A 12,338-nucleotide genomic window follows, 5' to 3' on the forward strand; every position below is an offset into this window, starting at 1 on the left:
CATTTTAACAGATACATTTACCATAAATCGTAAATAATTATTATTCAGAAAAATCTTCAGCATTTTATCCGAGGCTCTAAACAAAACTTCCCCTATATAATTATTGCATTTATAATTTTAACTTTAACATTTCTTATCAAAATGAACACACCTCCTTGTTGGCTTAGGGAGAAGAGTGTTTGTAAAAACAAGAGTCAAACAATTACGTACTAAACGCGAGAATGTGTACTCTGGCTTTCTTGAAAGTGAAATTGTTTGGACTGTTTCGAATGGCGTCCTTGGTTACCATTGCGTTGCTAAGGATGACGTCACAGATTGCTACCCCTGATTCATCCAGTTGATGACGTCACGAACAGGTGGAAACTTCTTTTAATTCTCAACCTGGTATTTGGCGTTAATGAACTGCTCAATAAATTTTTACAACGCAACGAAAAGTACGACTTACATGTCCTTTTTTTCACAACAGGTTGCTTTTAACTTCTTATTTTAAGTAAAAATTATGCTTTCTTTAATATCTATGTTTATATTTCAAAACTTAGATATAATACTCGCAGAAATAATGTGGTTTTATAAATATTTTGATAATTCTATTTCAGAATGATACAGGGCCGTTTAGCAACAGTATCTCATTTATGACTACTTAAAGCATATAATCATAAAAGAGTTTCAACTATATACAACTCATTTAACTTTCTAGATTTCATTCTTAATTATAAATTTATTTTTGAGAAAGACATTCGACCTATTTCTTCTTCAATTGCACGCACAATTGGCTGATTGAGAATGTCCTTTTAATTTTTTTTGTTCTCCTGTCTGGTTTTCAGCTGCAGATTTATAATAATTTGTTGACAAAACTTGCGATCTATAACATTTATCATTCCTGATCTATATATCAATCTCTGGCACCGTCAATCAATTAGTTATTTGTGTATGCTGCATAAGATTTTCATAATTCTGACTATTTGATACATCCTGTGCTTAGAACTAAGTGTGCAATTAATTTGAACAATCCTGCCATGTCCATCATAAGGCTTAATTCTACACAGTCTTCTAGAAATTTCATTCCAGCCGTGACCAGATTGTGGAATGCTCTTCCTAATTTCACTGTTGATTTGGTGAAACTTCAGCAGTTCAAACTTCCTGCAAATGTTATTATGTTCAACCCGGTGAACATAACTCATTATAGTTCATACAAGACAGTTATTACTGATCTTTAAATGTCCTATATTTGTATTCATTACATCTCATGTGTGAATTATTCGATAGTTTCTTTTCTAACTGGGACAAACTGAGCTACTTTCCCTATTGGAGCCCTTGAGCTTGTAGCATTCTACGTTTCCAAATAGGGTTGAAGCTTAGCCAATAATAATAATAATAATAATAATAATAATAATAATAATAATAATAATAATAATAATAATAATAATAATAATAATAATAATAATAATAACCTTTAGTTAGGCATCCAAGCGTATAAGTTCGACAATTCAATTCATAAACACAATATGTAGTGAAAATCACACAGGCGGGATTTAAACAGCTATATAAGTACCAAAAGCCACTACAGTTATGCAAGTCCTGTCTCAAGTTTATTCAGGTTTAGAAACCGCATCATTATCGTACCCTGACAACAAGACTTTACGTTCGAGATAAAAATAAAATTCATAAATATTTACAAAGTGCTATGAAATGATAATATTATAAACTGAGTAACTTTATAATTTTATATTTAGTTATATTGTATATACATACTCCTGTTTTATGAATATGAAAGGACTTGTAGAATTTGAAATAGAATGAAGTGTTACTCTGCAATAACAAACACCACCGAATTAAATGTGTTGGTTTGGCGGTAAACGCCTTGTGTTGTGTAGTGTAAAATGTCATCCAAAAGGAAACTTAGTTTGTATTCCCAATTACCGCTGGAAGACGTTATTTGTCCAATATGTTTGTCAATCTTATTAGAACCTGTGACAATGCCTTGTGCCCATTCGTTGTGTATGCCTTGTTTTAAACAGCATGTAGCTGAAACATCCTTACAGTGCCCAGTATGTCGAATGAGGTGAGCCATCCTAGCCAAAAACAAATTTTGTTTTACTGCAGTCCTATCCTATTTCCCTGGTAGCGACCTGTGATACACAGACAGAACATTTATTTTGGGGTGTGGGGTGTATGTATGATAGCGGCCACCTGTATGTAATTATGTCTAGCTTAGACTACGGCAGTGTAAGGGGGATCGCAGGGCCCCCAATATAAGTAGGCAAAGACACGGCTTCTAGGTTAGGTTAGGGGGTAAAGTTTAGGTTAGTTGATGTCCATTTTTAATCGACCCGTGAGGAACTGGCCACTGATATACAGAGGCTCTGCAATAATTAGCGGTAAATTTTTAGAAAGAGGAACCAGCCCAAAATGACATGAAAATATGTCTTTCTAGGTGATTTTGATGTGTTTTGCACGAATATCACCTTCATTTTCCTCGGGAATAAACGGTTTTAGACTTTACTCTATAACAAACCTAACTTAACCTAACCTAGGGCCCTGTGCCCCTACCTAGGCCTAGGTGTGACCCCCCCCTTAAGGCCACAGTGATTAGTAACATTAGAAGAATGAAAAGAAATATCCTGGGACAGTAATAGGAATATTTAAATATAATTGGCTTTCGTTTGTTTAAAATGAGCCAATATTTCAAAGTATCAAATCATGTGGTGCGTGAATAAATCACGTGGGGAAATCAAACGAAGTGTAAAGTGGAACAAAAAGAGGGGGCGGAGCTATGAAGTCATTTTTTGGCGGGAGTCAAAGGGTGAACATCCCTCTTCAATAGCCACTCGCCTTAATAAAAAAAAGTCCTCATTTTTTTTTAACGTAACAAAAATCGATTACTTATGTTCTGTTCTTCTCCGGGCATAACTAATGGTATATTCCTATTCAGAAAAGTGCGATTTATGGGTTTCTGAAGTATTTATAGGTCGCTAAGCTGGGTCCTCTTTCTAAAATAATACCTAATTAGCAAGATATGTTGAGGAAGGAGAAGGGGTTATAAAAGAAAAAAGCTCAGTTTCCTCACTAAACTACTTGGAACACACATGTCAACATAGTCAACAACCACACAGCTGCCACGGCAAAGGTCTGCTGCCTGAGTGCCCCTTTTAGTTATTATTATTATTATTGTTATTAGCTAAGCTACAATCTTAGTTGGAAAAGCAGGATGTGGTAAACCTAAAGGCTCCAACCAGGAAAAACAGCCTAGTAAGGAAAGGAAATAAATATACTGTAGTATATGAAAAGTAATGAATATGAAATAGCTTAAGATCAATAATAACGTTAATGTTGATCTGTCATATATATATAAACTGTGAAGAGAGACATATCAGCCCGTTCAACATGCAATAAAAGATATTCAGCTGTCTAATTAGGAAGATCATAACACAATCTGGTCGCAGCTTCTAGAATGCTATGTAGTATTGAGCTTTTTGATAAAGGCAACACTAAGAATTAACGGTAAAATTTCTGTAGTCTCCAACTCATCCATTTTTGCATGAAAAAACATTCTTTCCAACTGTTTTTTTTTCTTGTTTTATTGTGTTTTAATGTTATCTTCCGCAATAGTATCATATTATAATTACCATCACCCAACATAACCCCAAACAGTAATGGGGATCCCCAGGTGGGAAACGGTTTTGGGAGGGATAAAGTGAAAAGTAATGAATTACAGAAGGTAATGACAGCAGAAAGCAACAAAACAACAAGAAAACTAATAGAAAAATTATTTTTTTCATTCAAAACTAAGAGGTTGGAGCAACACCTACGAATTAACTGCTGCAGTTCGCTCTTAAGGACTGTTCTCTTTTAAGCACTGTTCTCTTTTAAGCACTGTTCTCTCTCAAGTACTGTTCTCTTTTAAGCACTGTTCTCTCCTGACTTCTGTTTTCTTTCAAACATAGACTTCTTGATCTTTAATATGGTCTGATTTTTAAAGAACACCAGCTAACCTAAACTTCCCCACCTAACCTAACCTAGAAGCCATATCCTTACCTACTGTGGGAAGCTTTACCCCCTCTGTGACCTCCCACGTAGATTGCTGTATCTATAGCTTATGCTAAGACTTAGTGTTTAATGTCTTACCTTAATAGTTGGAGTCGGAATATTTCGAATCAGGTGTAAAAACAGGGGCCGACTGTTTAGGTTCAAAATACTGTAGCACTTATCCAGAAAGTAGCCTTGTAGTTGCTTACAACAAAAAGGCTTTTGACACACTTCTAGTTTGGTCTTTCTAACTTTACCGTGATACTGCCAATAATGTTGGTCTGTATGTAAAGTGCACAGCTTGAAACACAGGACATTTTATTTCTTAAGGAAGCACTACATGATTATGTATAAATTTCAAACTTTCTTCTTTATTTGTCAGAGATATTCTAATGGCTTCGTCTTGAGTATATTCACAGCTGACCTTTTTGTTAGCCATGACTGAACTAAGGATTTTTTATTTGTAAATCAGCTGCTTAAAACTAATTTCAAGGAAAACCTCTCAAAACCAGTGATTAGAATATATCTGGATTCTGATTGGCCAGTTCAAAGTAAAGATCTTGAAAACAGGAGAGAAAAGCATTTTGAATTGTCATACTTAGATAAACACGTCATGGACAAACTAATCATCAGCCAAACAGCCTGCCAAAATAATAGCTAATAGTAATGCAATTATAGAAGGTAACGCGTTTCCATTGGAGCATTAAGCTCAGTGGGTCCAGCTACTGGGCAATTAGGTGAAAATTGTTGCCGGGAACCGACATTTAAATGTTCGAGAGCTACTCTTTGTTACACTGTGAAGATAAACAATTTATGAAAATTCCCTTTTTCAATATTAAACTTACCCGATGATCATATAGCTGCAACTCTGTTGCTCGACAGAAAAAACCTACGGGCGGAATACGCCAGTGATCGCTATACAGGTGGGGGTGTACATCAACAGCGCCATCTGTCAAAGGTACTCAAGTACTCGATGTCAACAAAGAACCAATTTTTCCTCTGTCGTGCCAATGGCAGGACCTACTAAATACGCCGTCCCTCACTGGATTTGTTTTCACAACGATTTGGTGAAGTACACTATTCCAGTTTTGAGCTTTCGCTATGCAGGGGTTTTATCTTCATTTCAAAACTTGAATTCGTTTTCGATATATTTAATTATGGTGACGAAGAGAGTATGGACTCTCTTTCACTTTTAAATGGCCGACCCTTCCCTTAGACGGAAGTGTGTTTAGGTTTTTGGTAATTTTGCTTAACACGTTATAGATCCATTTATTTATATCTCTCCGCCTTTTTAGGCCTCTTCGGTTAACTTTCCAATTATTATAAACTTATAAAAATAAATTTTTATGTTTGTTTATATGCGACCTTTCCTAATAGTAGGCGGTCCTAACTTGGAACCGAAGTTAATTAACATTGAGCCCGTTTTATCGTATTTAACCTTTAAAGAATTTAATACTTTTTTAATTTTAATGTTTTACGGAAGAATTTCTTTGATAGTCTCGTACTGTTTTCAAAGATGAACTAACGTTTAGTTTTCAATATTAAACTTACCCGATAATCATGTAGCTGTCAACTCCGTTGCCCGACAGAATTCTACGGGAGGGATACGCCAGCTATCACTATACTAGAAGGGGGTGTACTCACCAGCGCCACCTGTGGCCAGGTACTACAGTACTTCTTGTTGACACCTCCTCAATTTTTCCTCTGTCGTGCTTCCGGCAAGACGTTCTGGGATACGCTTATAATCTTGGAGTATTGTTCACGGCTTTTGGTGAAGTATTTCTCTCAGATTTCGGCTGTCGCTATACTGGAAACTTCTCTATTAGCTTAGATAGCTTTTATATAGTTCTGATTAATGGTTAACGATCTTTTTGCTTGATTTGGAATCCCCCTTGGGTAACTCTTTGATTCAAGATGTCTGACATTTCACAAGCCCCACCCCATAGACGATGTAGGTCTTGTAATAGGCGTATTCCGAAGGCCTCGGTAGATCCTCACACCGCTTGTTCTGACTGTAGGGAAAGACCCTGTCAGTTAGAAGATCGATGTGAGGAATGCGCCGGTCTTTCGGAACTTGAATTTGTTCGATTCCTGAAATATTCAACCAAGTTAGAGAGAGAGAGAGTTAGGAGGAGTTCTTCTCGCTCTTCACTTTTTTCCTCACCACATGATCCTCAACCTTTTCCTCCCCCTGTAGTGGCTACCCCCGAACCTACTATTTGTACTCAACCTGATATGTCTGTTGTTTTGCGTGCCATTCAGGCTTTAGGTGACAAAGTGGAATCGGTGGTTAGTGATCATAAGTCTCTTATGGCAGAAGTCACAGAACTTAAGGTCAAAAGTGCAGTGGGGGGTGATAGTGCCAGTGCTGTGACAAGTGCCAGTGTCAGTGCGGTGCCAAGTGCTAGTGTCAGTGTCAGTGTGGTGCGTGAGGGTACTTCTGTGTGTGCCAGTCGTCCTCCCAGTCCGGGACCTCTTGCAAGCTCCCAAGCCCAGGGGAGAAGCAAAGTCGAAGGGCAAAAGGGTTCGGCAGGCCTTGATCGGCGCACAGAAGTATCCTCGGTGGTTGCGGGCGTGTCTTACAGAGACCGTCACTCCCACCCGCAGACGATTGAGCCCGTCTTTTACTCGTCTGCTGAAGAAATGTCAGGGAGGAAACGCTGGACTCAGGTCTCAAGACCTCTCAAACGCAAAGTCCAGACCTCAAGAGCTCTACCTGGTTGCAGTCATTGGATTAGCTCTGACTCTCCGCAATCATCAGGTGACTGCACTCCTCCTAAAAGGAGTAAGGTAATGCCGCAACAGACCTCACCTTCTGTTAAGGCTTTGCCTCAGCAGACCTTAGTGTCTGTCGACCCCAAGTTGACTTTACTGCAGTCCATGCAATCACAGCTTGCGGTCTTAATGCGTGAGTGTCAGGCTGAGAAGGTTACACCTCCGCCTGCGATCGCTCCGCCTAACCGCAGTACTGTCTGCCAGGCGTACGAAGTTGAGGCTCCTCAGGATACCTTACCGCATACTGAGTTGCCAGTTTCCAGCGGTGTGCAGCAACCTCCGCCTTCCTTAAGGCAACCTCAGCAATGGGAACAGGAAGCTTATGCCTTACTTCCTCCGCTTCCGCTTGCGGTTCCACCAGTGAGGCAACACTCTCTTGAGGTACGACAACCTCTTCCATCCATGAGGCAGACACCTCAGCTCTCGCTGCAGCGACCTCAACCCTCCTCAAGGCGAGAGCCTCAACACCTTAGCCTTGCGCCTCAGGAACCTCAACTCGCGAGACAAGAACTGCGTTCTGCGCAGCCGCTACCTCAACTCTCGCAGCTCACACCTCAGGAACCTCAACTCGTTCCTCAGGAACCTGCTACTGCGCATCCGCAACCCTTACAGCAAGTGCAACTCTTGAGTCAAGACACTCATGCCAGGAGTCAGCCTCCTCAACCCATGCGCCTACCTTCCGCTACACTTTTTGACCAGCCTTTGCAGCCTGAACCTCAGGTTTTAACTCATCAACAGAGACTTGAGGATGAAACCACAAGCGTTTTTGCACCCGCTTGCTCAGATTCTGCTGTTCAGCATACCACTGTTCCATTACCTCTCACTTCGCTACACTCTGGTGATGAGGTTTCTGATGAGGAAGCTGCGCACCTGGATCCTTCATCAGACGTGGAAGAATCCAAGTCTTCTCCTCCACCTATTGACTTTCGTAAGGTCCTGGCTCTTTTCAGAGAGGTATACCCGGACCATTTTGTCTCTGCTACCCCCCGCTCTCCGCCATCTGAGTTTTCGCTGGGCATGCAGCCTGTCAAGTCAACATATACTAAGCTCGTCTTTGCAGGTCCTCTAAGAGAGCTTTAAGAATTTTAGGGGAGTGGTTGCAGTCTAAGCAGCAACTAGGGAAGACTTCCTTTATGTTCCCACCGACTAAGCTCACTTCTAAAGCGGGCGTATGGTATGCCACAGGAGAGGAACCAGGCTTGGGAGTACCTGCCTCTGCCCAGGCTGACTTCTCAAGTTTGGTCGACTCTCCTCGTAGAACAGCAATGAGGCGCTCTAAGGTTTGCTGGACCTTCTCCGATCTAGACCACTTCCTAAAGGGTGTATTTCGTGCCTTTGAGATGTTCAATTTTCTAGACTGGTGCCTGGGGGCCCTTAGCAAAAAGACCTCCCCTGCGGACAAGGACTCGGCCATGCTTTTAATGTCCTGCATGGATAAAGCTATTAGGGATGGATCTGGCGAGCTTGCTTCAATGTTTGTGTCAGGAGTTCTTAAGAAAAGGGAGCAACTTTGTACCTTCCTTTCTTCCAGCATCACACCTTGTCAAAGGTCTCAACTCCTTTTCGCTCCGCTCTCTAAGTTCTTGTTTCCCGAAGAGCTCGTCAAGGACTTGTCTGCGGCCCTGATTCAAAAGGACACTCATGATCTTGTGGCCTCTTCAGCTCGTAAGACTAAGGTTGCTCCCTCAGTCCCCAGGACTTATCGCACCCCTGTGGCTGATACTCCTGCTACGAGGTTTATTCCGCCCTTTCGTGGTAGAGCCCCCAGCCGAGGAAGCTCCCGTCCAGACTCTTCCAGGAGCAAGTCTAGGAAAGGTTCCAAGACTTCAAAAGGCAAACACTGACTCTCCTCCTCTCCAGACAGCAGTAGGAGCCAGACTCAAGATCTTTTGGCAAGCCTGGGAAAAGAGAGGTGCAGACACCCAGTCTGTCAGGTGGCTGAGGGAGGGTTACAGGATTCCATTCTGCCGCAAACCCCCTCTGACCACTTCTCCCATCAACCTCTCTCCCAACTACAAGGAAAAGGACAAGAGGCTAGCGTTGCACCAGGAGGTGTCGCTCCTGTTACAGAAGAAGGCAGTGGTTATAGTCCGGGACCATCAATCCCCGGGCTTCTACAACCGTCTCTTTCTGGTGGCCAAGAAGACAGGAGGTTGGAGACCGGTGCTGGACGTCAGCGCGCTCAATGCTTATGTCACCAAGCAGACGTTCACTATGGAGACGACGAAGTCGGTCCTAGCAGCGGTCAGGCAGGAGGACTGGATGGTCTCGTTGGATCTGAAAGATGCTTTCTTTCACGTTCCTATTCATCCAGACTCCCAACCTTTCCTGAGATTCGTTTTTGGAAAGGTTGTGTACCAATTCCAAGCCCTGTGTTTTGGCCTAAGCACAGCTCCTATGGTGTTTACGCATCTGATGAGGAATATTGCAAAATTCCTCCACTTATCGGACATCAGAGCCTCCCTTTATTTAGACGACTGGCTGTTGAGAGCCTCCACGAGTCGTCGCTGTCTGGAGAGTCTCAACTGGACTTTGGACTTGATCAAGGAACTGGGTCTGTTAGTCAACTTAGAAAAGTCCCAGCTCGTTCCCTCCCAATCCATTGTTTACCTGGGAATGGAGATTCGGAGTCAGGATTTTCGGGCTTTTCCATCGGCCCCAAGGATAAGCCAAGCCCTAGATTGCATCCTGAGCATGCTGAAGAGGAGCAGTTGCTCGGTGAGACAGTGGATGAGTCTCACAGGGACCCTTTCATCGTTAGCCCTGTTCGTCGAGCTAGGGAGACTCCACCTCCGCCCTCTCCAATTCCATCTAGCAGCTCATTGGGACAAGGATTTGACGCTCGAAGCAGTCTCTATCCCGGTCACCAAAGAGATGAAGACCACTCTCTTGTGGTGGAAGACCAATCTCCTTCTCAGGGAGGGCCTATCGTTAGCAATTCAGACCCCCAATCTTCATCTCTTCTCGGATGCATCAGACTCGGGCTGGGGCGCGACCTTGAACGGACAGGAGTGCTCGGGAACGTGGAACAAGGAACAGGAAACGCTCCACATCAACTGCAAGGAGCTACTGGCAGTTCATTTGGCCCTATTGAACTTCAAGTCCCTCCTGCTAGGCAAGGTGGTGGAGGTGAACTCCGACAACACCACAGCCTTGGCTTACATCTCCAAGCAGGGAGGGACCCATTCGAGGAGCCTGTACGAGATAGCAAGGGACCTCCTCATTTGGTCAAGAAGTCTAAACCTCACCCTAGTTACGAGGTTCATTCAGGGCAACATGAACGTCTCAGCAGATCGCCTAAGCAGAAAAGATCAGGTCATCCCCACAGAATGGACCCTTCACAAGAGCGTGTGCAACAGACTTTGGACCTTGTGGGGTCAGCCGACAATAGATCTTTTTGCCACCTCCATGACCAAGAGGCTTCCTTTGTACTGTTCCCCAGTTCCAGACCCAGCAGCAGTTCATGTGGATGCTTTTCTGCTGAATTGGTCCCATCTCGACCTTTACGCATTCCCACCGTTCAAGATCATAAACAAAGTCCTTCAGAAGTTCATCTCGCACGAAGGGACACGGCTGACGCTGGTTGCTCCCCTTTGGCCTGCAAGAGAATGGTTCACAGAGGTACTACAATGGCTGGTAGACGTCCCCAGGACTCTCCCTCTAAGAGTGGACCTTCTGCGTCAACCTCACGTAGACAAGTTGCACCCAAACCTCCACGCTCTTCGGCTGACTGCCTTCAGACTGTCGAAAGATTCGCTAGAGCTAGAGGCTTTTCGAAGGAGGCAGCCAGTGCGATTGCCAGAGCAAGGAGGGTATCCACTCGTAGAGTCTACCAATCCAAGTGGGAAGTCTTCCGGAGCTGGTGTAGAGCCAACGCAGTTTCCTCTACCAATACCTCTGTAACCCAAATAGCTGACTTCCTATTACATCTAAGGAATGAGAGATCCCTTTCAGCTCCTACGATTAAAGGGTACAGGAGTATGTTGGCTTCAGTTCTCCGCCACAGAGGTTTGGACCTTTCTTCCAACAAGGACCTTCAAGACATCCTTAAGTCTTTTGAGACTTCTAAAGAACGTCGTTTACCCACTCCAGGCTGGAATCTAGACGTAGTCTTAAGGTTCCTTATGTCGCCTAGGTTCGAACCTCTCCAGTCAGCTTCCTTCAAGGACCTTACCCTCAAGACTCTTTTTCTCGTCTGCCTTGCAACAGCTAAAAGAGTCAGTGAGGTTCATGCCTTCAGCAAGAACATTGGGTTCACATCCGAATCTGCGACATGTTCTTTACAGCTCGGATTCTTAGCTAAGAATGAACTTCCTTCACGTCCTTGGCCTAGATCGTTTGAAATTCCTAGCCTTTCCAACATGGTAGGTAACGAGCTAGAAAGAGTTCTTTGCCCTGTCAGAGCTCTGAAATATTATCTTGATAGGTCAAAACCTATTCGAGGACAGTCAGAAGCCTTATGGTGTGCAATCAAGAAACCTTCGATGCCCATGTCCAAAAACGGGGTTTCGTATTATATAAGGCTTCTGATTAGAGAAGCACATTCTCACTTGAAGGAGGAAGACCTTGCTTTGCTGAAGGTAAGGACCCACGAAGTGAGAGCCGTAGCCACTTCGATGGCCTTTAATAAAAACCGTTCTCTGCAGAGCATAATGGATGCAACTTATTGGAGGAGCAAGTCAGTGTTTGCATCATTTTATCTTAAAGATGTCCAGTCTCTTTACGAGAACTGCTACACCCTGGGACCATTCGTAGCAGCGAGTGCAGTAGTAGGTGAGGGCTCAGCCACTACATTCCCTTAATCCCATAACCTTTTTTAACCTTTCTCTTGAATGCTTTTATTGTTGTTTTTATGGTTGTTACGGTAGGCTAAGAAGCCTTCCGCATCCTTTTGATTTGGCGGGTGGTCAATTCATTCTTGAGAAGCACCTGGGTTAGAGGTTGTGTAGAGGTCCTTTAGTAGGGGTTGCAGCCCTATATACTTTAGCACCTTAGAGTTGATTCAGCCTCCTAAGAGGAACGCTGCGCTCAGTAAGGAAGACGAACTTAATAAAGGCAGAGTAACGGTTCAAGTCGACTTCCTTACCAGGTACTTATTATTTCATTGTTATTTTGAGATAACTGATTATATGAAATACGGGAAACTTAGCTATCCTTTAGTCATGTACACTGGTTTTCACCCACCCCCCTGGGTGTGAATCAGCTACATGATTATCGGGTAAGTTTAATATTGAAAAATGTTATTTTTATTAGTAAAATAAATTTTTGAATATACTTACCCGATAATCATGATTTAATTGACCCTCCCTTCCTCCCCATAGAGAACCAGTGGACCGAGGAAAAATTGAGGAGGTGTCAACAAGAAGTACTGTAGTACCTGGCCACAGGTGGCGCTGGTGAGTACACCCCCTTCTAGTATAGTGATAGCTGGCGTATCCCTCCCGTAGAATTCTGTCGGGCAACGGAGTTGACAGCTACATGATTATCGGGTAAGTATATTCAAAAATTTATTTTACTAATAAAAATAACATTTTTTA

General features: G+C 42.9%; 2 protein-coding genes across 5 annotated transcripts in view; one reads left to right on the forward strand and one right to left on the reverse strand.

Annotated features, from left to right (window-relative positions):
• The window catches only part of LOC137644838 (dynein regulatory complex subunit 2), a 15,282-nt gene extending 14,953 nt beyond the window's left edge, over window positions 1-329 (reverse strand). Inside the window, exon 1 of the mRNA XM_068377729.1 lies at window positions 211-329. The gene's annotated coding sequence lies outside the window, so the exon portion shown is untranslated. The remainder of the gene's footprint in view (window positions 1-210) is intronic.
• Window positions 330-1,808: 1,479 nt separating this feature from the next.
• The window catches only part of LOC137656840 (E3 ubiquitin-protein ligase rnf168-like), a 128,701-nt gene continuing 118,171 nt past the window's right edge, over window positions 1,809-12,338 (forward strand). For 2 of the 4 annotated variants that reach the window (XM_068391177.1, XM_068391195.1), the window contains exon 1: window positions 1,809-2,062. In XM_068391177.1, the coding sequence (XP_068247278.1) occupies window positions 1,881-2,062 (182 nt within the window). In that variant the 5' untranslated portion in view covers window positions 1,809-1,880. The remainder of the gene's footprint in view (window positions 2,063-12,338) is intronic. The other 2 variants (XM_068391186.1, XM_068391205.1) reach the window with 1 other exon arrangement.

Source organism: Palaemon carinicauda, chromosome 1 (genome assembly GCF_036898095.1).
Source record: "Palaemon carinicauda isolate YSFRI2023 chromosome 1, ASM3689809v2, whole genome shotgun sequence".
NCBI lineage: Eukaryota > Metazoa > Arthropoda > Malacostraca > Decapoda > Palaemonidae > Palaemon > Palaemon carinicauda.